The following is a 25,004-nucleotide window of genomic DNA, read 5'->3' as shown; positions in this document are numbered from 1 at the left end:
TGCACCCTGGTTTCCATCACAGTGTCCCATTGCGCCAGAAGCAGTTTAGTCATGCTGGCCACATGACCCGGAAAGCTGCGGACAAACACCAGCTCCCTCAGCCTGAAAGCAAGATGAGCGCTGCAACCCCGTAGTCACCTTTGGTTGGACTTAACCTTTTTTACACAAATGTGTGTGCAAGCAATGGGGTGCCAAACCCAGGTGAAATAAAGCCTAGCTTCCCCCTTGCCTAATGATCCTTTTATCTTTGAACTAAGCATGCCACTCAGAAAGCTTTCTTCTTTTTTTAAAAAAACCCGAAAATGCATCCTGCATTTGGCAGGGCAGGGAGGTGAGAGAATGACAGCTGCCACCCCTCCCTCCAAAATAGAGCTGGTGCGTCAATATACAATGACTACATCCAGGCCACCACAGGAAAGGCAGTGGTAAAGTAAGATGCTATTTATTCCCTTATTTTGCAGGTGTATATCCTGACTTGCTACCAGATGACAAGCAAGAAGACTTGCAAGGAGGTAATACAAAATTCTACAATTTATGCACAGGGATGGGCACCCACACAGTCCGCTTACTCCCTTGACCGATGGATGTGTCCAAGGGGCTTCCATTTGAGCTCCATAGGCCCAGGTCAGTTGGCAACTGAAGCAGCTGCTTCTTAGTTGGAAGCAGAATAGAGAGAGAAGCAACCTCCTTTCAGCTGCTGCTTTTCCAGCTGGTAGAAGGTGATAAAAAAAACACGGGAGGAATATTGTGCTGTTCCAATAAGCTGGATGACTTAAGAAAACCAAACAAACCCATTTTAATGATGTCAGCATGATTACCAAAAACGAACGGCAATGGGGGAAAAGAGAGAAACAAACAAAAATTTTGCACAAAGATTGTGGAGAGGTTATAGGACATTGCATCAAGGGATCATTACCCCCCACATCCCAGTGTTTCCCCCTTGTTGCAATAAATCCAGATTTGGGAGGATTTTTTTTATTCTTTTGGGTACGAAATTTTTGTTTTTTAAAATTCTGCATTTAAGTGTCTCCCACTGATAATACTTCTTTGGCAGTGTTCAGCCTGCTTTAAATGCAATATTACTTTTTAGCAGAGGAAGCAGCTAAGCAAAGATGGGAGGCCGTGGACTCAAGACCCCCCTCCCCCCAAAAAATATGGACATTGGAGCAACACTTTCTCCTGCCCATATGCCCGTAGCTAGAAGTACCTCAAAATCAAACTGGCTAGAACTACATGAAATTTTGGGATTAGGCTGAGCTACACTCTTGACTAGATGACTCTCATAGTCCCTTCCAACTCTACACATTTATGACTCTGATTGCACTGGAAAAATCTGAGGAGCTTCTACCCTCCTCGATGTTGCCAGGTACGTGGCATTGCTCCTGGGAGATCTGGATCAGGGCCCCTCTTTGGGATGGACTTCTGTACCCGCCTCTTGCTGACAATGCTAAACGTTTCCCACATTGCATCGCAGATACTAGATGCTCCTAGCATCTCCTTAAAGCAAGTAAGTAAAGAGGACAAAACATTTCAATGCAGATCTTAAATGCTTTATTGCCATACGAGATGGTGGCTTCTGTTCTAGTTAACAAGTCAAGTGCTCCATGGATGAAAGAGAGGGAAAGAGGCTGTGACTCCAGAGGTGAAACTGGGTAGCCGTGAATTGGGTTCTCAAGGCTGTTCAAAACGGGACTCAAGGTCAGTGGCAAGAATATTAGACAAAGGTGGAAGTCGCCAGCTAACAGAGGCTGCGGTTATACCTGAGCATGTGCCACAGGCAAACACTCTCGTCTGTGAAGCCCTCCTCGGCACCTGCTCGACTCAGTACGTCTCCTGGGAGGAAAGGGGACTTGGGCATGCAGAGTGGCAGCCAGAGGTACCGCCGGGCCAGGGGGCTCAGGGTGGGGAGCTGATCAGTTTGTGCCTCCCACCACTGAGGCAGGGAGACATTTGCAGGAGCCGCCTGCGCCAGGCGTTGGTAGCGGAACCACTCCACCTCTGCCACCTCTGCCAGCCCAGGGATCACCTGTTCTTGCTGCAGCTGGCTCCATCCCACAGCGCCCACCTGCTTGGGATCAAGGGCCCGCACGGCCTTCAATGTGGGCACGGCGGGGTGAGAGCTGAGCAGGTGCTCCAGGCGGGTGAGGCTGCAAGCCAGGACCTCGCGGAACTGTGATGCGAGGCAAGGCGGGCACAGGGCCAGCTGCCTCCTGGTGTTTGGCCCAAACCCCATGTCCAAGTGGTAGGAGAAGGCAATGCGCAAGGCCTCCAGCTCGCCATAGGCCCGGTGCGCTAATGGCTCCCCCACCTTGTGCAGGAACTGCACCGTGCTCAGCAGGACTGCCCCGTGCTCTGCTGCAAAGGTGGCCTCCGCCAGCAACTCCTCACTGTTTGACCCAAGGAGCGCCTGCAGTTTGGCCATGGCGGCACCCTCTTCTTCATCGGCTGCCATGAACTCCATCAGGATGGGGAGATGTTCTGCGACGACGGAGGCCCTCTCCAGCCAAGCCTCTGGCCCAGTCCACCTACTGGGAACGGGCAGGGAGAGTGCCAGGCCGCGCTCTCTCAGGAACAGCTCGTAACGGTGGCGCAGGGCAGCCTGCCGCCCGAATGTATCCTCCAGGAGATGCAGCACAGAAACCAGCCTTTCCAACTTATCGGGCCACAGCTCCATCACTAGCTCCAGCTGGTGCGCCAGGCAGGGGATGTGAAGGGCAGTGGGCAACACCGTGCTTAGAATCCCGTTGGCCGCAAAGGCTTGGATCATGTGCGCATTCCCAGAAGTGACCACAGCCAGCACCCTGTGGAACAAGACGTGCCCTTCGCTCAAAACACCCGCGACAGCCCGGGCCACCAAATGGTGGCTCAGCTGCTCCAAGAACTCCACACCAAGGAGCAGCGGAGACTGCCCAGGCCTGTCGAGAGGCAGGACGGAGATGCCAAGGATGGCCCGCCCGTCCCCTGTCGTTGCCTCATGAAGGAAGACAAAAGTATCACGGTGGTGGAGAACCTGCCGGAGACCCGATTTGTGGCGGCGGCGCAAGGCTGGGAGAACGCTGCGGTGGAGCTGGGCCACGGATGGAAGCGAGCGCCTCACACCCAGTGGGCGCATGATGAGAGCCTCGAAGAAGCCTGCCTCAGAAAGCGGGACGCCTGTGTGGGCCAAGGCCTGCACCAGGGAGAGCAGGATTGGGTCTGGTTCGGGGATGGATTCCGAGCGGCGGCACCAAGCTTGTCCCTCAGGGCGGAGGGATGAGGCCGAGGCCTGTTTGCGAAGCAGAGAGCCCCTGGTGGAACCGGCATCCGAGCGGCGGCGGCGGCTGGAAGGACTGTGGGCCGGTGACGACTCCTCAGAGTTCAGGGAGGGATGCAGGGTGGGCTTCCTCAATGGAGTTGCCATGGTTGGCGCAGCTGTGGAAGAAGGTGGACGGGATGTCAAGAGAGGGAAAAGACGTTTGTTGTACCTGGAGCAAAACTCTTTAACATTGGGCAGAGACACAGCATACACATCACTTCCCCCAAAGAATATTGGGAACAGGGGGGCCAACCTGGACAAAATATTTTGGAGCCCCCCAAGACATGGCACACAAACATCATTTGAATTGCAAGGTCCATCAACTTTGCGTGCCCCTTCCGGCCCCCTCAAGTATTTTATGGGGGGAGGGCAAAGGGACCTCAGCCCCTAGGAGTTGGCTCCAATGCCTGGGAACTGGATGCTGGGAAGTGCAGCTCTGTGGGGGCAGGGGGGCAGGAAGCAAGGACCCTTATAGGGAAGTTGTATTTTTTATAAGTTTTATTAATTTTTTAATGTTAAGAACCGCCAGCATTGTATTTTCAAAATAGGAGCTGTAGAACACCCAAACAAGACAATAACTATGTTGGTGTCAGTATAACAAGTCAGTATAACAAGTCATGTGCTTTCAATGTGCATATGTTGTGGGTCTGCCCACTGCTTGTGGTTGCAGGACCCCCACCCCACCCCACCCCACCCATTTTCACCCAGTCAAGAAATAGCAGCAGCAACATACTAAAACACTATATTTCACAGCTCAGCTGCCAACACACCCAGGTCTCCCCATCCCATCCCTATAAATGCAGTGGCGCATAGCACAACTGTTTGCAGTGTGCAAATCTTTGCCTTAACACACTGCGTCTCTATCAGGAAAAGCATTGGCTGCTACACTTCTGAACAGCAGCAAGCATGGAACAGCAACGAACCAGGAACCCAGAGTCTCTGAAACAGTTTTCTTCCCCATGTAGGGTTGCCTTTTTGTTAAAGGGGAGGGAGAGATGCTAGATTTTAGCAGCTAGGACGCAGCAGGTGGAGGTTTTCTAAGCTTGCTGTACTGGGAAGCTTTTCTCCTGCTTTTTTTTCTGGGTCCTACAGGAGTGGGAGGCACAGAACTGTCCATTAAGAGGCAACAATGGGGCAAATGTTTGCTCATTGTGCAGGCTTTTTACTTTTACATCCACACAGTCCCCTAGGCCACACCGTACACTGAAAGCCCTCTTATACCCCTTTAAATAGTCCCGGCTTCCCCCAGAGAATTCTAGGAGCTGTAGCTTGTTAAGGGTGCTGGGAATAATAGCTTTGCAAGATGGCTAGGGAGCAGCTCTCAGCACCCTTAAACTACAGTTCCCAGGATTCTTCAGCGGACAGACCAGAACTGTTTATAAAATGGAGAAGGCTTTAAAAGTTTGGTGCAGATGTGAGGGTCTTTCACCCACACCCCCAACCCAGTTCATCTACTTCACACTACCCAACAGTACAGCAAGCCCTACCAGAGAAATCCATTTACACATTAAAGCCACTCTCCTCTCATGGCACATTATGCCCACCTAAACTTCACCCACCAACCCCAGAATTGCTTAACTGTACAACAGCTCCAAACCAAAGGCAAGGCTCTAGAGAAACAAGTATCTACCTTTCTATCTCCCTTCACAAACCAAGCCCAGAACCTTTATTCCTCATCTACAATAAACACAGGAAGGCACATACCGTAGTTCCCAGCTAGCTAGCTAGCTACCCACTCCTCTTGTACAACAGCATCCAAGTGAATCTCCCTGAGGGCCATCCTTGCTGTCTGCCTCTTTTATGACCCCAGCTATGTTTGGCTCCACCCATCCACTTAGGACTCACTTGTTCCACCTGGGAACGAGGCAGGCTTTACCTGATCAGCCAAAACAGGCACAGTCAGTGGTGTTGCTAGACTTGTGTGACACACACGTGTATAAAAGAGAAAGGAGGCAGTTGCTGTGTTTGGAAGTAGACAGAGATTAATTTCTGCTTCATTCATTCTATGAATCATAACACCAAAACTGGGCTGATTGTGTGTGTGTGTGTGTGTCTCAAACTGGCAGTGCTGCATCTGACAAGTTGATCTCTGGAGGGTGTTCAGAAAGAGTGTGTGTTTTTGTGTCATCCCTGGAAAGTGTGCATAGGGATTACTCAGTGCTTTTTTCTGGGGGGACGCAGGGGGATACATACTCCTAGAATCATAGAATCATAGAGTTGGAAGAGACCACAAGGGCCATCCAATCCAACCCCCTGCCAAGCAGGAAACACCATCAAAGCATTCTTGACATATGGCTGTCAAGCCTCTGCTTAAAGACCTCCAAAGAAGGAGACGCCACCACACTTCTTGGCAGCAAATTCCACTGTCGAACAGCTCTTACTGTCAGGAAGTTCTTCCTAATGTTTAGGTGGAATCTTCTTTCTTGTAGTTTGAATCCATTGCTCCGTGTCCGCTTCTCTGGAGCAGCAGAAAACATTACACACATGTCTCCTAAACATTTTGTGAATCTAAGTTTGGTCTCATTGAGGGGCAGTATTTCAATATGAGTAGGAAAATGAGAGTGCCCCTAAACTTTTTTTGGGGGGGAAGAAAAAAAAGCACTGGGCTTACTAACTTCTTTTGGGAAGAGGTTTTGCACCTTTAACAGAAATTTAACAGGTGAAGCATTTCTTGGTATCAAGGTACAGTCATAGGAAAAGCTTTGCTGGGGAAAGCTAATCAGGTACCGAAGTTGGCTTGCCAGGGAAAAACAAAACAAAACTGGAAGCCTTATGCATGGCTAGGAAGGCATTTGGATTAGAAAACTTTTTTAAAAAAAGTTCAGGGAGACAAGGAAGCATTTTGACAGCTGTGTCAAATGTAGACAAGTTACCATCAGTGCATTTCTATACTGGAGAAAACATCACCTGTTAATTTATGCCTATTTTGTAGCTGTTAACAGCCACACAGCCACTGCTTCTTAAAAAGAAAAGGTGGCCATTCTCACAGTGAGATAAAACCCAGCATTTATTTCACTTTAAGGTGACAACAATGTTTAGAAGCCAAACCAAGCTGGGATTTTTTTTAGTTCCTTGAGATGCTGTGGGACAATTGAGATTTTTCTGCCCCTGAGTATCTCCTTGGTTTGACTTAAATGTTTATTTCACTAATAATATCCCTCATTGTTGGGAAGATAGGGACTCTGCAACAGTGGGACCAAGGATCTCTATCAGGAAATTCTCAGCTCCATCACCAAACCACAAAGCCCAGGAGGAAGCCATGGCAATTAAATTAAACTAATACTAAGACCATATTGTAGCCCATGGGTAGGCAAACTGAGGCCCGGGGATGGATCCAGCCCAATCGCCTAATCTTCCGTTGTTATCCAGCCTCTGTGGCAGTTTATTAGGGTCAAATCCTTTAAAAAGCTCAACTAGTTCAATCCTTAAAAAAAGCTCAACAACTTAGGGGTAAAATCCTAAAAAAAAAGCTCAACAACGCATGTTCACTTCATCAAATCTGGCCCTCTTTGGAAAAAGTTTGGGCACCTCTGCTAAAGGCAATTCAGTGTTTCATGTCCCTGAAAAGACTATTCCAGATTCATCTGCTTAACCTCATAGAATACCATTTTCATGTTTTCATTTCCTCCAGAGGCTGATGAGCCTGCAAAAGCCACGCCCCCTGTAATCGTAGTTACTGGAGTGATACGTGGTGAGTCCACACATGCCTTCTACAAGATGTAATGTCATTGATAAAAGGAGCGGGCAGCAGTGAGGAATGGCTTAGAGACTTAGAGCACTCCTGGGTCACAAACCACCATGAGGTCCATGAGCCTAATTTTTAGTGGTCCAGGGATTGCCTGTAAAAATACAATAAAAACCATGCGGCATGTTACAGTTGCTGCAGCAGGCAGAAAGACAGGGACCCTGTTATCTCTTTGCAGTGTGGCTGCGGAAGGAACTGGGTGTGGGGAGTTTGAGTGGGCAAACGCCAGGAAGCAAAACTATGAAACAACCCCTCTCTTGGCCTTTCTCAGCCTCAATTAAAGCTTCCAGGGCTGCTTTTCCTTCTTGTTGTTTTTTAATTGAGAGACTGACTCGAGTAATGCCTAGGTTGGTCCTGACACACAAACTAGACAAGATCTGTGATGGGAGTTCCCATATTTTTCTTCACATTTTGGCAATGCGGGTTCTCTATTATAGAGGGCACGGTTTGCGGTGGGGGCTAGCAAACCACGCCTGTGTCAAAGGTGGGGGCATGAGTGGCCACTGTTTGATTGGATATGAGCTGTTGTTGGGCATAATCGCATGTATCAGTTTAGTAAGTCAAGCCCCTGGGGTATAAATACTTAAATGCTTGGTTTTTTCCTTCTCTTTGGCTGCGTTTCTGATCCCCACCCTCCCTCCGCTGTTTTTAGGCCTCTGTGTTGACATTGCTATGACTTTGTTGGTCGCCTGTATTCAGGGGCCGGTAGGAATCTTTCCCATTTGGCTGATTGGCTGGTGCCATCTGGGTTTTCGCCTACTGCGTAGCAAATAGTCACAACTTGTAAGGTTGGCGGTTAGGCATTGGTTATTTTGGTTGTATTAAAGGGTCTTATTGATTAAGTTGGCCCCAAGTTTATGCCTGCGTGGTTGGGGAAATCCCGGTCAGGAATACAGGGGCTCTATGCTGTGTCCGTAACCCCAAGGTTTTGATGCCTCTGGGAGCCTGAAGGGAGAGGGGAGAGTTCATTGCACCCAGGTCCCCGTCTCTCCCTGTTGGATTTCCCCGTGTTGACAAGGCAAGCTATTATTATTATCATTTCTGTCCTTAGGTGACAGTTGAGAACCAATGCCTACGCAACCACTCACATGTTTTGGATTTAATAAAGTTGTGGCCAAATTCATGCCAAAAACCATTAAACTTAAATCCTGTCTATGTTGTGATTTATTTAGGGGGGTGGTTTGGGGACCTCCACACGCAAATAACAGCTGTGGAGTGTGGGAGAAAGGGGAGGGTTGTGATGAGGTCACCAGGGTTGGGTTGATTCTTCCTCCCATTACCATTTTCTCAGTAGAAAAATGGCCTCCCCACTCAGCTGCTATTTGCTTTGTTCCTATAGATGTTGAGACCACAACGGGAAATGTTGAGACCACAACGGGAAATGTTGAGACCACAACTCCAGTATCAACACCTGGTGAGCATCTTTTTGACGGTTTCATTTCATTTCATTTCCACTTTCTATATTGCTATACCCAAGGCAGTATACAAGCTGAAGAAACAACAAAATAGGCAACAAAGATTGCACACCTTGTAACAATCTGATCCAATGCAAAAAAAGCCATGATAAAAACATATCAGTAAAACAAACAACTGACACCAAATAAAGTAATATATTCAGTGATCCATTGGAATTTAATAGTACTGTACACAATTAAAATTAATTGTGCAAGTAAAATCAAAGTGCAAGTAGATAAATAGGTACCGCTCCGGTGGGAAGGTAAACACCGTTTCTGTGCGCTACTCTGGTTCACCAGAAGCGGCTTAGTCATGCTGGCCTCATGACCCGGAAGCTGTACACTGGCTCCCTCTGCCAGTAAAGCGAGATGAGCGCCGCAACCCCAGAGTCGTCCGCAACTGGACCTAACGGTCAGGAGTCCCTTTACCTTTTTACAATGCATAAAAGCTGCACATACACTGCTACTTGAAAACTCCCATCCATCATTTATATCCTACAAGGGAATGTCCAGGGTTCTCCTCTCCTCGTTTTATTCTCATGGCCACTCTGGGAGGTAGATTAGGCCAAGAGACAGTGACTGGCCCACAGTCATCCAGTGTGTCTCATGGCTGAGGGGTGATGTGAACCCTGGCCTCTTATTTCCTAGTCCAACACTCTAACCATTACACTACACAGGTGTATTTTACCAGTGTTTTATTTCTCTATAGCAGTTTTTCCCAACCAGTGTGCCTCCAGATGTTTTGGGACTACAACTCCCATCATTCCTGACCACTGGTCTTGCTAGCTAGGGATGATGGGAGTTGTAGTCCCAAAACATCTGGAGGCACACTGGTTGGGAAACACTGCTCTATAGCATTACTTATACACCACTCAGGTCCAGTATACCTGAAGGAGCGTCTCCACCTCCATCATTCTGCCCAGACACTGAGGTCCAGCACCGAGGGCCTTCTGGCGGTTCCCTCGTTGCGAGAAGCCAAGTTGCAGGGAACTAGGCAGAGGGCCTCCTCAGTGGTGGCGCCCGCCCTGTGGAATGCCCTCCCAACAGATGTCAAAGAGGAAAACAACTACCAGACTTTTAGAAGACATCTGAAGGCAGCCCTGTTCAGGGAGGCTTTTAATGTTTAATAGATTACTGTGTTTTATTTTTCTGTTGGAAGCTGTCCAGAGTGGCTGGGGAAACCCAGCCAGATGGGCGGGGTATAAATAATAAATTATTATTATTATTATTATTATTATTATTATTATTATTATTATTATTACTCTTTTGGATGAAGTTCACCCAAAGGGGCTCGTAACTACATGAAAACAGAGAGAATGCAATTATCTGAAATAACCAAAGCCAACAAAGGCAGACACTTTCACAATGATTTATAATGCCAGTTTATAACCATCTGCAGAGGCGAGGTAAAATATTAAGCAGAGTGCCATATTCTGTAACATTTCTCTGTAGAAAAAGACCTCGACTCAGATTTCCAGATAAGGACACCCTGCATCACTAGAGTTTTCCATCTTTCAGCTCTCTGCTTGTTATTGTTGTTTTAATAAATGAAACTCCCTTCTTTTATTTCTTCATTCCTATACACACCTTTATCTAGCACCTTCCTCTGAATGGCTTGTCTCTTTCCAAGCTTTGTTGCCTAGAACACACAAGAAAGATCTTGAGATATTGCTCAGCCATTAGCTCACCAGGAGAAAACACCTTCCATCTTTCTTAAGCCATTAGCTATTCATCTTCTTAACAAAAGGAATGACCTTCAAGTTGTAACATACATATATTTGTTGAACAGGGTGTATTACCCAGGCAGGGAAGCCGGGATCGTGTCCAAACCCAAATTTCCGGCCTCTTCACCATAAGAAACCTCCGAAAGGCAAGAAATTCAAGAAGCCAAAGCATGATTCCTCTTCTGAGGAGTCTGGCCCCTCAGAATGGAAACCCAAGTTCCATTCCTCTTCCGAGGAGTCTGGCCCCTCAGATCGAAGGCAGAGAAACGGTGGTCCCCATCACCATGGAAAGAAGGGACTTCGGAATCTCTGCAGGACTCCACCATGTGGGGAAGATGGAGATTGCCCAGATGATCTGAAGTGTTGCCTTATTTCCCGCTGTGGGAGGAGGTGCGTGAGACCCTTACCCATGCTACGAGAAGACAACCTTGACGAATAAGTGTCTTAAACTCTGATGCTTCTTCCAAAGCCCCATCTTTGGTAAGTAGCATCCTGCATTGCTCTTTCTGCACCAGTTCCATGTCCACCATGTCAAAACTGGCAGCCGTGTTGTGCCTAACCTGCTGAAAATATTATCTATTAATATTCTGATATTCTGGTACAGTGGCTCCTTGGTTCCCAAACTAAATCCTTTCCTGAAGTCCATTCCAAAACCAAAGCATTCCAAAACCAAGGCGTGCTTTCCCATAGTAAGTAATGCAAAACGGATTAATCTGTTCCAGACTTTTAAAAACAACCACCAAAGCAGCAATTTAACACGAGTTTTACTATCTAACGAGACCATCGAGCCATAAAATGAAAGCAATAATCAATGTACTGTACCATAAAATAAATAAGACAGTTTCGTAGATGATAAAAATCAAAATTAATTCTTTTTCTTACCTGCACTGATGATAGTCATTGTTTGGATGAGGGGCTTTTATCCATTTTCACAGTCACACAATCAATCAGTAGATGAACTGGGTTCCACAGAGTCACAAAAAGAAATTAACCGAAAAAGCTGCAAAAACAAAAATGCAAAATAAATAGCAAAAACAAAAGCGCCAAACAAAAGCGCCAAACTTAATCTGGTCCGGAAGTCTGTTTGACTTCCAAAATGTTCAAAAACCAAGGCACAGCTTCTGATTGGTGCAGGTGCCATGCCTGCCAAGTCTCTCGCGGAGACGCAACTTCCAGTGTCGCTTTGCCCATCTATGGGCACCGCAAATGGCCGGCGCCGGCAGTCGCGTCTACACATGTCCGGAAGTGCGTAGATGCAACTTCCGGTGTCTACACACTTCCGGACATGCGTAGACGCGACTTCTGGCACCGGCCATTTTCTGGTGCCCATAGATGGGCAAAGCGGCACCAGAAAAATGGCCGCCGACAGGAACCAAAATAAGGGAAATTAACGGGAGAGGAGCTGGAACGGGAGACCTCCGGGAAACGGTAAGGAAAAACGGGGGTTTCCCGGGAAATACGGGGTACTTGGCAGCTATGGCAGGTGCTCCCAAATACAATAGCCGACAGCTGCATCGGATGTTCGGCTTCCGAAAAAGCGGAACACTTACTTCCGGGTTTTCAGCATTTGGGAACCAAGGCATTTGAGTACCAAGGTACCACTGTATTCTGCATTCCCCACCTACCCTTCCTGAAACAGTGGAAGTTTCTTTTGACCATTTGGGCATATAAACAGGATAGAAGTTAATGATAATTCTAGTTTTGTTGACGAAAAGGTGGGAGACCAGCTTTTGCACCACTTGCGTCTCCTGCTCCATTCTCCAAGAACTTGCTTGCTAACTCGTTGAACACCAGGTGGAGCCCCCCAACCCCACTTAAAGAGCCTGTTTCTTTTCTCCCCCCCCAGAACTCAAACAGACGTCACAGCAGGACTAACAACCACAAGGTGGGACCGGCTGAATAAATTCTGCGGCCTTTCAGGTTTAATTGGCTTCCTCAAAAAGCAAGAACAACAACAAAAAACCAACCAGATTAAAAAAAAAAAAGCACTAGCAACTCATTTCAAGCCATGTATGCTCATCTTTTGCGCCGATTGAATTCATTTGATATTTGCATGAAAGCTCAGGCCCTCAGGGCACCTCGATGATGCTATGGAAAACATGAATCATAACAAAAGCAGCATGGGAGGGTGGATGGGACGCTACCATATAGCATTGGGGAGCCTGGCTGGCCAACTCCTTTGAAGGGCACACACATAAGCAGCTCGGGGCTGGCAGGGCACATGCCTGTTGTGTCCTCCTCAAAGGCTATGTAGACACTAGCAGCTTGAAACACGGAGAGGTTGGTTCCGCTTGCTGCGATTCGAGTCACATTCTTAGGTTGCTGTATACACCAGAAAAGTGGGTGTGGATGTCTTCACCTGATGTTCATTACCCAATTTATTTTCTTGCGCATGCAAACACCCCCGCCACCACCCCCAGCTCCTAGTCACCAGAGCTGTCGTCAGAGTATGTGCAATGACTCTCTGAAATGTACACATCACCGCTTAGCTGTAGCTTCTGTTTTCAAACCGGATGGAAGCTGGTTTGAGGGGGAACACATCAAACAGAAATCTTTCTCAAGAAGCTGAGAAAGATACCTATGGATTGTAGCTAATGCCATGTGCCCATGGCTTCAAACACCAGTGGTGGGAGCGCACTGGAGCCAGAGTGAATGGGAATGTGGTGTCGTTGCTGGCATTCGCCGGTCTCCAGAGACAATGGAGTGCACTTTTGGGGGTGACCTCAAACTGCTACAATAGCAGCACCGAAGTGCAGATTTGGGCAGCGTGTATGACAGTCCTGGGCGGTCAGACGAGACCCCTGACTCAGCCTCACTGATGTGGTCTAAAGGAAAGCAGAGCAATACGGTTGGCATCTGCATGGCTGCAGGAATTTCCGGAAGGAGGCATACAAAGCGCTGTCCAACCATCTTAGGGACTCCCCTCTGGTTTTGTGTTGGTTTATTCCTCATAGTTTATTTCTCCTAGATATGCAACCTTTCCAAACTGACGAACCCCACCTGCCCCTCACCCTTTACAGCACATTCAAGCATTGCCTTCTTGACCATTGGACCCACTATTGGTCTCGTTCACTGAATCCACTGGAGCCTGCAGGGGAAATCCTTAACTCACTCAGGGTTTGAGACCCATCGGCTACCCTAATCATACCTGCCAAGTCCCTGCCTGAGAAATAAGAGACTGGACCGGAAGTAGCAGACCGGAAGTCGCGCTGCAGCCATTTTGGAACTGGGCAGAGCAGCATCAAAAGTTGCTTCTGAGCATGCTCCGCCTAGTTCCAAAATGGCCGCCGTGCCAGAATAAACTGGGGAAAAACAAAAAAATCCGTTTTTTCGGCTGGGAACAGCTGGAAAAACGGGGGTTTCCCGGGGAATACGGGAGACTTGGCAGCTATGACCCTCATCAGATTAGCCGGCCAGTCAAAGCCGTTCCCAGGGTGTGGCTGCTGTCCCATGCCGACAGCTTCTAGGAGCCACAGCTGAGAGCTGAGTGCAGGGTGGGGGGGACTAAATGTACGCAGCCAAAAATCCAGCTAGATTTGATTAGGATTTGATTTAAGCAAGATTAGGCTATTTTACAGTGAACACCCAACCTCTGGATTGGGGAAGCCTGTTTCAGAGTGTACAATCAAATAAGACACTCACTTTTCTTCATTCAAAATATTTCTGAAATATACACTGAAGGGTGGGAAGAACTACCAAAAAGTGTTAGTTCCTCAAACATCCGACCCGCAGCGTTACGCAATATTGTGAGCTAGCCAAACTTCAGTCTGATTTCCAAAGGTTTCAGTCAGCAGGAAGCCATGAGAGAGGAAGAAAATGATGTATGTCATAACTGGGATGTTGGCACAGAGGAGGAAGAAAAAGAGGTAAAATGGTTGGTCAGGACTTTGGCTTACCAAGAGAGGGAGGGAGAAGAAATATTTCCCCTCTCTCATAGCGGAGAGCTAAAGGCAGAATCACACAGAATATCGACAAAAGAAGGAACAGAAATCAAACGGTCTGCTGTCTTCTAACGAACTGAAATGGAAAGCTTTCTCATCTCTACAGAGTCCTTCTAATAGGCAACATTTGCTTCTTGTCTGCTTTTTTTTAAAAAGAAGAGTGTGAGTATATTTTCTATCAAATACAACACACACACACACACACACACACACACACACACACCACAAATGCACATATAACATGGTTTGGTCATTTTAAGGGAAAATAGGATCAACTGAAAAGGGTTAGATGAATTAAGAAAAAATGAAAAGGAGATCTATCTATCTCATACCTTCCAACATTTTTCAGATGAAAATAAGGGCATTACAACGTCTCAGCTGAACCTACCTCACAGGTTTGTTGTAAACAAAAAGATGTGTGAGGCAGGGGATTATGTACAACACCTACAGATAAATGGAATGAAATAAAATATGCAAGCTGCCTTTAGTCTCTGTCAGGGAAAAAGGTGGGTAACAACAACAACAGAAACTGAGAATGATCAGAAACATACAAGAGAGTAAATCCTTTTGAGCTCAGTGGGACTTAGTTCTGAGTAAAAATACTTAGGATTGCTGAACAGTCTTTACTCAGTTACCTGGGATAAACTCAATTGAATACAGTTGGACTTACTTCTGAGTAGTCAGTGTTAAGGCTCCATTTACAAGAAAGGAATAAACACTTCACATGTTTCCTAAGAAATGGCTGGCTTCTGGTGCATTGCAATTAAAGAAGTTAAAATGGATTTGTGACATTTTCCTTAAAAAAATTATAGGAAGGGCTTTGTATGCCTATTTAACCATTTCCTTCATTTGGTGCAGGTATTTTATTTTCAGTATAAACAGGACTCTGTTTTTTTCACCCACACACATCCCAATTTTAATTGTTCTCTCGGACATGGAGGGGACGAAAATGGAACATGGGCACATTCCGAGATCAAATCAGGATCGGGACAGCTTCTGTAATTCCGGGACTGTCCCAGGAAAATCAGGACACTTGGAGGGTATACTATCCAACAAATACAGTTATTTGTTTTGATATAGGTTATAGAAAACAATGAACATTGTAAGAGGGGGAAAATAGCCTTACCTATCGCAATAGATTGAATATTATATTAAACAGAGGATTCTTAACTCTACTTGTGGGATATATTGAGCTTTAAAGAAATGTAATCCTGAAATACTGTCCATTGGGAGAGGGGGTTAATTTATATTTATATTTTAATCAATATTACTTTTGTAATACATCTGAAAGTGCTGGTCTGTTGAGGATCCTTTGATCCTATCCAGCTAAAGTTGTTAATGCTTAAGGTAATTGTGTGACTACTATAACCTATTGCTTCAGTGGGGCTTGTTTTAAGCACAATATATTTTTCATTGGATTGGATGCAACATAGGGCTATTACATGTGACATAAACCATGATATTTGGGTGCTAATGAAACACTACCGAACTCTTTCAGATTAGCCAACATGGGTTGGCCGCATATTGCTCCCGGAATAATCTTCTTGTTGGTCAAGCTTACAGGGACCTCCCTGTTCCTTGTTTTCAGTAAGTATTGGTCAGTGTTTAGTTTCAAGGCTGCATTTCTACTTTCATATTTATTTTCACTTGTCATAGCCATCATTTTTATTGTATTCTGTATGTGTTTATGTCAGGGGCCACCAAACTTACCACGCTTTGGGCCTACAGCACCGATTGCGTGGCGGGCCGGAGGGCAAGGGAGTGCGCACCCATATGCATGCACACACGCTATTTCTGGCGCACTTCCAGGTTGCAGGAGCACCAGAAATAGCTAGTGCGCATGCGCACGGGCCTCCTCCGACCCGGAAGTGCGCCAGAAATTATGCTTGTGCATGCGCGTGAGCTATTTCCGGTGCTCCTGTGACCCGGAAGTGGGCAGCTGTGCCGCGCCACACCGGTAAGAGCAGGCAGCGGTGGGGGGCGCCGTGGGCCGCATAAATGAGTCCTTCGGGCCGTAGTTTGGGAATCCCTGGTTTATGTCAATGACAATATCCTCTTAGTGCTGTGAAAAAGTTGAATAGGAGATTACTCGGAAAGAAATAAAAATTAAAGCTGCCAATGTTATACTGCCTTTTAGCAAATCTGTGGTGCTCCCACACCCGGAATACTGTGTACAGTTCTGACTCAACACCTCAAAAAGGTGTGGAAAGGGTCAAGGAACACAATCAATAGGCTGGAACAAGCCCTTTCCATGAGGAAATGTTAAAGCGTGATGGACAGTCAAAAGGAAGTCTTTCTTCATGCGATGCATAGATAAAACAATGGAAATCGTTTTTTACAAGATGCTTTTATGGCCGCAAACCTGGACGGCCTTAAAAGAGGTTTAGTCAGCTTCGTGTAAGGTAAGGCTAACAATGACTAAAAGCTATATGACGGTTGCTAGGAGACACAAGCAAGGAGTGTGCTATTGCACTCACATCATGCTTGGGGCCTCCAAAACTCATCTGGTCACTGTGAGAACAGGATGCTGGACTAGATAGGCCTTTGTCCTAAAGTGCTTTTGTACACATCCCTCAGAGCTATCAAGTAAAGTTCTTCAGCTTATTTTTGGAAAGACAAAGTTGTGGAGCTTAAGTTGATGAGCTTTTTTTAGGTTGTGGCTTTTTTGTAAGGAGATCGCTGAGGGGCCAGAGGTTGACCAGGATCTGCCAGGAACACCCCACGATCTACCAGTAGATCGCAATCTACCCGTTGGACATGCCTGAAGTAGATCATTATTATCCCAATAGTGCAGATAAGGGGCTGACAGAAATGGAGGCTTGCTTAAGGCCACTAGGGGACTTATCATCCGCTCTTAGTGTGATGGACTAGCTCTCCTAGCTGACAAGGAAATATGACTGTGCATACTGAATTTTAGCAGCCATGTTAAGGAATGCTCATCAGACAGACACCATTCCAAATGTTCTTGTTTTCAGTTCCACAGATCTTCCCTAGGGGAAACTTCAGCTTCATTCCTGAGGAGAATTATACAGGTAACACTGTTTTTGCTGGAAAATGCAATAAATAAATAAAAAAAAATTCACCGTTTCCCCAACACTCATCGATCAATGATGATATAGTCCTCCTGATTTGCTGTCTCTCTTATTTAATAAATTAATAATAATAATAATATTTATACCATGCCCTTCCCAGTCAAGACCGGGCTCAGGGCAGCTAACAGCAAAAATATCAAAACAAGCATAAAAGAAACAATTCCATTAAAATACAGATTAAATACAATGTTAAAATTCAATTTTAAAATTGGGAATCTACAAGTGGAACCTCATTTAAATATCTTTAGGATAAAACCTTAGGGGAGGGTAACACAGGGGGCAGACTGAGTCAGTCCAAAGGCCAAGCGGAACAGCTCCATCTTGCAAGCCCTACGAAAAGATGACAATTCCTGCTGGGCCCTAGTCTCCTGAGAGAGAGTGTTCCACCAGGTCGGGGCTAGTACTGAGAAGGCCCTGGTCCTGGTCGAGGCCAGTCTAACCACCTTGTGACTCGGGATCTCCAGTATGTTATTATTTGTGGGCCTTAATGTCCTCTGCAGGGCATACCGGGAGAGGAAATTTGACTTTATTTTGCAGTGAATCAGTAATGCAGTCACATTTCCAACCCTGATTGACTACATAGAGTAGTGATGTCACACGCTTTGCGCACCCTAATTGGCAAGGCTCAGCCACGGTACTACACCAGGAAGCGTTGTCCTCTTTTGAATTTGGTGACATCATAATGCAACCAAATTTGATTTGCTACCAAATCTGAGACATCATTCTGTTCATGATGCAGTTCCTGACTGGCTGAAATAATCCATGTGACAGGAAGTAGAGAGAAGCACCAGTCAGTTTGGCGGGGGGGGGGGGAGTGATGCTGAAACAGTTGCAGCCAATAGAAAAATGGTTCCTCACCAAACAGGATAGAATAATAGGAGCAGTGCCAGATTTACACACAAGCTAAACAAGCTATGGCTTAGGGGCCCCCCAAAAAAATTAAAGAAAAAAACCAACTGGATGTACATTTCTAAAATACAATATAAGATAAAAAACAAATAAAATAAAACCTACATACAGCAACAGTTTTTGTGTTGTGTAGGCTCCTATTTGTTATGTGCAAATGGCTTTAGATATCTATTAGGTCCATAAATTACCATATAGCATATATTCAACGCGAAAAAACCCCACAAAACAGTGACAATTTGTTGTTGACAAAGGACAGCTGGACATATAAAGGGCCCCATTACCTTCAGTAGCTTAGGGCCTCATCAAACTTAAATCCGGCCCTGAAAAGGAGAATACTTATACAACAGGGAAGGAGACTCTCCAGTACACAGGCCAATCTAGGTTAGTCAGGAGTTCGAATTTGGCTCCTGAGGCCATTTCATGCCCACCCATCCCATATTATGACATCAAGTGTGGGTCAGGTAAAGCCATGGATGTGTGCATTTTGAAACTTTTTGTGAAGTTGTGGGTAAGCAGCAGGTGACACACTCACAGTGATTCTCCAAACAGCTCTTTATTTGAGTCAGGACAGAACTGAAGTGAAGTGCTGAGCCAGCCTGCTTTTATAGAGGCTGGCTCAAACAATGTAATGAAACATCATTCAAAATTCCCTCCTAAATTTCCCTCCTAAAACAACTGCCTCGGACCTGAGGGAAAACTATATACAGTGACTTCAATACATAACACTTTTTACATTTGGCACCGAATGCAAGTCACTCTGGAACTGGTTCCACTCAGGAGCTTAAAAGCAGTGCTGATTCCTGGTGCAAGCAGGGCTTTAGGTGTTGACTGAAAGCTCTCTGTCTCTTTTTGCAGGTATCTTTGGAGCTATAGCTTGAATCCATGATGCGTTTAGGCTCTACAGTATTGAAATCAGTTTTTTAAAAATAGTTTGAAAAGTTAATCATGACATAAGTCGGATTGATTTCAGGGGGAACTAATTACAATTATGTGCCATTTATATTTGACTTCACTTCGTAATGCTTTCTTTTGAAATGTTTAAGAATTTTTTTTTTGTTAACTTTGCTCTGTTAAATGTGCATTCTGCAGTTGACCTCCTCTGTAGTGTTTTTTTTAAAAAAAAACAACGTTTAGGATAATATTTTAGTTTCCTGTTACTTATGTTTGAATGAATGTTAATTGTATTTAAATGTATACTTTATATTTGATTTTCTTCAGTCAGGTTTTATTAGGGATTTTTTTATTTGCTGTTTTAATGTAGGTTGTAAACTGCTTTGAGATTCCCCCCCCCCTTAAAAAATATAAAGCAGTATAGAAATGAAATGAAAAATGAATAATTAACTTAGTCCAGATTTGAACCCAAAGTGTTTTCGGAAATACCTACCAAAATTGCCCCCAAATCTAAATGGAAGAATACTACAGTTGTGCTATAGTCTGTCTTTTCAAAGTTGATTAAGAGGCCAAAAATGTATTCGTTTTCAGAACTGCTGACTACTCTGAGCTTGCCTGAAGCAAGAGCTACAAGTGCAACCACAGGTATCATGCCATTTGATTATTTGGAAACAGAAACCAGGTATTAATTATATTGTGCTGTAAAAAAAAAAAGAGAGAGAGAGCTGTTATGGATCTATTTTCTAGTCGGGAGAGAGCATGGGAGACTTTTAATGCTTTTCATAATAAATTGTTTATTTTTAAATGTACAGATTGAGGAGATGGAAAGCAGGCAGGCAGGCAGGCACATAAACACACACACACACACAGTCACAATAATAATCTTGACTCTGCATCATTCTGGCACCCAGAATGTTCTGGCAAGGTAGTTCTTTTGTGGCACCAGTAACATATGAAAATCCACATCTCTGGGAATAGTAGTAACTATACAATCTTTAGAAGACATTTGAAGGCAGCCCTGCATAGGGGAGTTTTTAAAAATGTTTTATTAGTACAGTGGTACCTCGACTTACGAACGACTTGACAACCGAATTTTTCGACTTACGAGTGGGGCAAATGTCGAATTTCTCGACATCCGAACGGAAACCGCGGCGGTTTTAGATAGGGTTTTTCCGATTTACGAATTTGTCCGTTTCCAATGCATTCCTATGGGACATCGCGTTTCCAATGGCGCTTTTCGACTTACGAATTTTTCGACCTACGAAGGTGCCTTCGGAACGGATTGAATTAGTAAGTCGAGGCACCACTGTATGTTTTTGTATATGCTGGAAGCCACGATGGTTTAAAGTGGGACGATACTGCTTTAATTGTATGATGTGGATGTTGTTTAATTATGAACATGCAGAGGTTGCAAGTGGGTCCAGGGGACACAGTTGTAATAGGGACAACAACAACAACAACAACAACAACAACAACAACAACAACAACAACAACAATGTTTTTATTTATACCCCGCCCATCTGGCTGGGTTTCCCCAGCCACTCTGGGTGGCTTCCAACGAAAGATCAAAAGTACATTAAAATACCAGTCATTAAAAACTTCCTTAAACAGGGCTGCCTTCGGATGGGACTCCTCGCCAATACATGTTCACTGAACATACTGGGGGGCAGAAAGCAAAGGAACACAGTTCTTTGGCAGTTAGATAAAAATGTAGCTAAACCATAACTAAACCAATACTCCTAAACTACACTGCCTTTTTTTCAATTTAACCTTCAATATATCCAGCTGTAGGCCTAAGAACCTTGCTGTAGATCTTGTCTCCGTCCACTCATTGAAGAAAGAGAGACACAAAATTGCCCCTCTTGCCCCTCACTGGAGACATGCATGCAGTTTCAGCAAGATCATGAATGCCAAGCTGGGATCTAGGAAAGCAGCAAGCAGGCACCTAAGATGGCATTTGAATGGGGGCAAAGTCCGCTCTGGTGGTGACAGTTTGTGAGTCATCATTCTCTTCTAGTGTTGGAATTTTCATTATTAATATTGAGTTATTTACGTGTTCATCTCCTTTTATCATGCTGCAGTCCAGATTCCTCAGAAGCCTCCTACATGGGAAAGACACAGAGGGAGTGAATATTGGTTTACTGAAGCCAAGGAGGTTTGGTTCCACTGCCGATATGATTGCATGCAATGGAGCTCAGACCTAGCAATCATCAATGATAGAAAAGAACTGGTAAGATTGAGCCCACTTTGATGAGGAAAAAAAAAAGTGCCACTGGAGTTAAATTTCTTTAACCAGGGATAAGGAGAGTTGAGGACATCTTGCACAGAATTCACACCATACCTGTAAAGCACATCCAAGTCACATTTAAAGTACATGAATTTCCCCGAAGAATCATGGGAATTGTAGTTTGTTAAGTGTCCTGGGAACAACCTTTAAGACACTCTTCATCAGCGTGGTGGCCTCCAGATGTTTTCTGCTGGCTGGAGTTGTAGCCAAAAGCATCTGGAAGCTACTAGATTGACGAAAAGTGTGGTATCGTTTTCATGTGGTCTGAATGCAACATTGTCCTTGAAGGCACAAATAGATTCTTCTGCTTTAGTGGGAGCTGGCAAATAGCATCCTTTTCATCTGGCCATCCTTGCCAGTTGTGATTTCCTCTGCCCTGATTTTCCCTATTCATTCATTCATTCATTCATTCATTCATTCATTCATTCATTCTTCTCTTGCCAGGAGTTTATTCAGAATAAAACTACAATGGGTACTTATTTCATTGGACTGACGTATGAAGTGGTTCAAAACAAATGGCTATGGACCGACGGCACAGAACTCAGGAATAACCTGTATGTGTGATATTCTCTTTCACCCTTCTTATGGTGGGTGGGTTACATCCTCCATGGGGCATCATCTTCACTCACTGGCCCTGTTTCTGGAAAGCTCTCCGTTGTATATAGTACTGGAATACCTTCAGATAAGATGATGCTGAGGATAACTTGATGCCAGAAAGGGTATCCTGCATATTGAGTTGCAGGATTCCAGCAAATGCAACTTTTCTCATGCCTGCATGGCAAGCTGCATCTGCCAGAGTGCCCTCTTCTGTATTACTCTTGAAGATATATTCTTCAACATCTCACGGATGAAAACAAGGACACTGCTGTAATATCTCTAGGCTCAGTTCACATGTAATCCTAAGTCCCAACAGGGCTTCCTCCCAAGGTGAGGGGAAGTTACCCAGGCGAAGTCTGGCAGGACAGCTAACTCTTTGGAATTAACCCCTTCATGCATTTAGACTTAAGCATGTTGGTTATATGAAGCTGCTTATCCCACAGGGTCCCGCCTTGAAAAAGACAAACCCCTGTGACAGAGTCTGGATCACATACTAATCCAAATGATGGGTTAGCCCACAGAGGTGCAGCAGAGTAACCATGAACTCTGCTCTGGAGGCCCACATGCTTGTGCAATTGTGCTAAGTCATGCTTTTGTTTAACGTTACATATAAATCGGGTCCTAGTGTCACACCAAGAATCTCTGCCAGAATCCCTCCCGTTATTAATCATGGCTGAATTCCGCTTGCCATATGTTGCATTCATTCCCTCTTCCAATCAGCAGTTCAAATCCGTGCGACGGGGTGAGCTCCTGTTGCTCTATTCCAGCTTTTGCCAACCTAGCAGTTCGAAAGCACGCCAGTGCGAGTAGATAAATAGGTACCCCTGTGGCGGGAAAGTAAACGGTGTTTCAGTGCACTCTGGCTTCCATCACGGTGTCCTGTTGCACCAGAAGCAGTTTAGTTATGACCCACATGGCCCAGAAAGCAGTCTGTGAACAAACGCCAACTCCCTCGGCCTGAAAGCAAGATGAGTGCTGCATCCCATAGTCGCCTTTGACTGGACTTAACCATCCAGGGGTCCTTTACCTATTTTACCTATCATTCCCTATGACACATCCTGTACTGCACAGATTTTAAAACTGTGTGTTACTTCCTTTGCTTAGTGGTCTTCTAGAAGAACACAAGTGTTTTCTAATATGTTGGCCTTGTCTGCACAGTTTATTAAATTATGGTTTGTTTGGTGGCTTCACTAATTTGCTGCCATCAAAGCATCATCTGAAGCCATGGTTTCGTTGGTGGCTTATTCAAATTGGTTTAACTATGAGGAGGCGATTGGTTAGTCAGTTTTCTCAGAAAAGTGAAACTGAAAGCAACTTACAACCTCACATCATGTTGCTGGTTGGGGGTGAAGGTGGGACCTGAGTCTGAAAAAGCTGAGGACAACATCCTCAGGGAGTTTTTAGACGTTCCTACCGTAGGAAGTTTTTAAGCTGAGGGAATTAACAAGCTGGCCAACAAGGCACCTCTTGTCCATTTACTAGTGCCATCTGGTTCCCCTAAGTACTAGCCTGAGAAGCAAAATGAGCATGGAGGAGCAACACTGGGAATTGGCCATTTTGGGTGGGCAAGGTCTGGGGCTTTGATCCACACAACCACTTCTTCTGCTTCTCCATCAAGGTTAGCCTTCTCAGGAAAGGAGTTGCTGATCAGGGCCTTAGCCAACGACCAGCCATTATACATAGTTGTAGCAAACACAGTCGACTTCACGGTTCTGCTGCACTCTGTTTTTACAGCTTCGCTATGAGACCAAAAGAGGCGGCCGATGAATGTGCAACTCTTGCAGCAGGTGAACTGAAACCAGTGTCATGCCACGAAGAACACCACTGTATCTGTGAGAAGAATCCTGAGTAGTTCATCTGAAACAGCACCATGCAGGAATAAGGCAGAACCATAGACTTTTATTCTGGGACATTCTCAGCTCTATCTGGGGGAGCCTTCTCCATGCAGAGAAGATGCTATAACCCTTCCCTCAGGATGGGCTTCAAAGCAATGAATGGAAAAGCATTATGATTTCCTAATAATTAAAACTTCTTTAAACCTGACTCCAAGTTCACACATTGATGTGTGTTTTTCTGTTTTACAATTTTGAACTGATAATATCAGAAATGTGTAAGCAGAATAAGAATGGTTATTTTGAATCTTAGAGGCTTGCGTGCTCTGCAATTCTTTTGAACCATGAAAACTCCAAGAGTCCAGCATAGCCCTAGCTTTTCTTTCGTTTGGAATGAGGCAACTGGAGGTTTACTAAGGCTTTTGTGTGATAGATGGTTTATTTAAACGTAGATACAGGTCCTTTATCACACACACAGCCCAACAAGATAATGACAAAAATTTACTGCCAGCATACAAATCAGTATGGCTAACCTAACCCAAAAATACCCATCCACTCCACTCACACATGAAAACAAAGACCATCATAGCCAATCACAAATGAACAACCACACCCTTGGCCAACCCCAATTTCTCTCACCATCAAAAGAACACAAGCGAATAAAGGAGTACTAACACAAACAAAGCTGACATCATGCCCTACATATATTAAGCAAAACAGAAACATCGAAACAACATTTTCTGCTGCTCCAGAGAAGCGGACACGGAGCAATGGATTCAAACTACAAGAAAGAAGATTCCACCTAAACATTAGGAAGAACTTCCTGACAGTAAGAGCTGTTCGACAGTGGAATTTGCTGCCAAGGAGTGTGGTGGAGTCTCCTTCTTTGGAGGTCTTTAAGCAGAGGCTTGACAGGCATATGTCAAGAATGCTTTGATGGTGTTTCCTGCTTGGCAGGGGGTTGGACTGGATGGCCCTTGTGGTCTCTTCCAACTCTATGATTCTATGATACTCCCACCCCCATCCACCCTCCCACCCCCTATCTATCTTGTTTTCCCTCTTTCTTCTTAGTGTCTTAATAAATGAAACGGATTTGCAAAAAATGATACATGTTAAAATATGAGAGGCACTGAACACACCTTTGTAATTCAAGAAACCTTTAATAAAAATATATTTTTAAAAAAAACATAGATACAGGTTGGGCATAGATAGCAGGTTCACAGTTTCTGAGGAACAT

At 45.1% G+C, this 25,004-nt stretch overlaps 2 protein-coding genes across 5 annotated transcripts in view; one reads left to right on the top strand and one right to left on the bottom strand.

The window, feature by feature from the left end:
* The window catches only part of LOC118075477 (C-type lectin domain family 5 member A), a 37,287-nt gene extending 13,284 nt beyond the window's left edge, over window positions 1-24,003 (top strand). Inside the window, exons 3-13 of one of the 4 annotated variants that reach the window (XM_060268777.1) lie at window positions 462-512; window positions 6,927-6,986; window positions 8,380-8,454; window positions 10,284-10,698; window positions 12,065-14,084; window positions 15,658-15,746; window positions 17,135-17,191; window positions 19,643-19,696; window positions 21,133-21,281; window positions 21,783-21,892; window positions 23,670-24,003. In XM_060268777.1, coding sequence (XP_060124760.1) covers window positions 14,035-14,084; window positions 15,658-15,746; window positions 17,135-17,191; window positions 19,643-19,696; window positions 21,133-21,281; window positions 21,783-21,892; window positions 23,670-23,787 — 627 coding nt within the window. In that variant the 5' untranslated portion in view covers window positions 462-512; window positions 6,927-6,986; window positions 8,380-8,454; window positions 10,284-10,698; window positions 12,065-14,034 and the 3' untranslated portion in view covers window positions 23,788-24,003. Of the gene's footprint in view, window positions 1-461; window positions 513-6,926; window positions 6,987-8,379; window positions 8,455-10,283; window positions 10,699-12,064; window positions 14,322-15,657; window positions 15,747-17,134; window positions 17,192-19,642; window positions 19,697-21,132; window positions 21,282-21,782; window positions 21,893-23,669 lie in introns of all 4 variants that reach the window. The other 3 variants (XM_060268780.1, XM_060268778.1, XM_060268779.1) reach the window with 3 other exon arrangements.
* LOC118075270 (uncharacterized) lies at window positions 1,541-3,406 on the bottom strand. Its single transcript, XM_035097171.2, has one exon. It carries the CDS (start codon window positions 3,398-3,400, stop codon window positions 1,739-1,741), a length of 1,662 nt encoding a protein of 553 aa, XP_034953062.2. The 5' UTR covers window positions 3,401-3,406; the 3' UTR covers window positions 1,541-1,738.
* Window positions 24,004-25,004: the final 1,001 nt, after the last annotated feature.

Source organism: Zootoca vivipara, chromosome 16 (assembly GCF_963506605.1).
Source record: "Zootoca vivipara chromosome 16, rZooViv1.1, whole genome shotgun sequence".
Taxonomy (NCBI): Eukaryota; Metazoa; Chordata; class Lepidosauria; order Squamata; family Lacertidae; genus Zootoca; species Zootoca vivipara.
The sequence above is the reverse complement of the archived record's forward strand: the minus strand, read 5'-3'. Positions and strand labels throughout refer to the sequence as shown.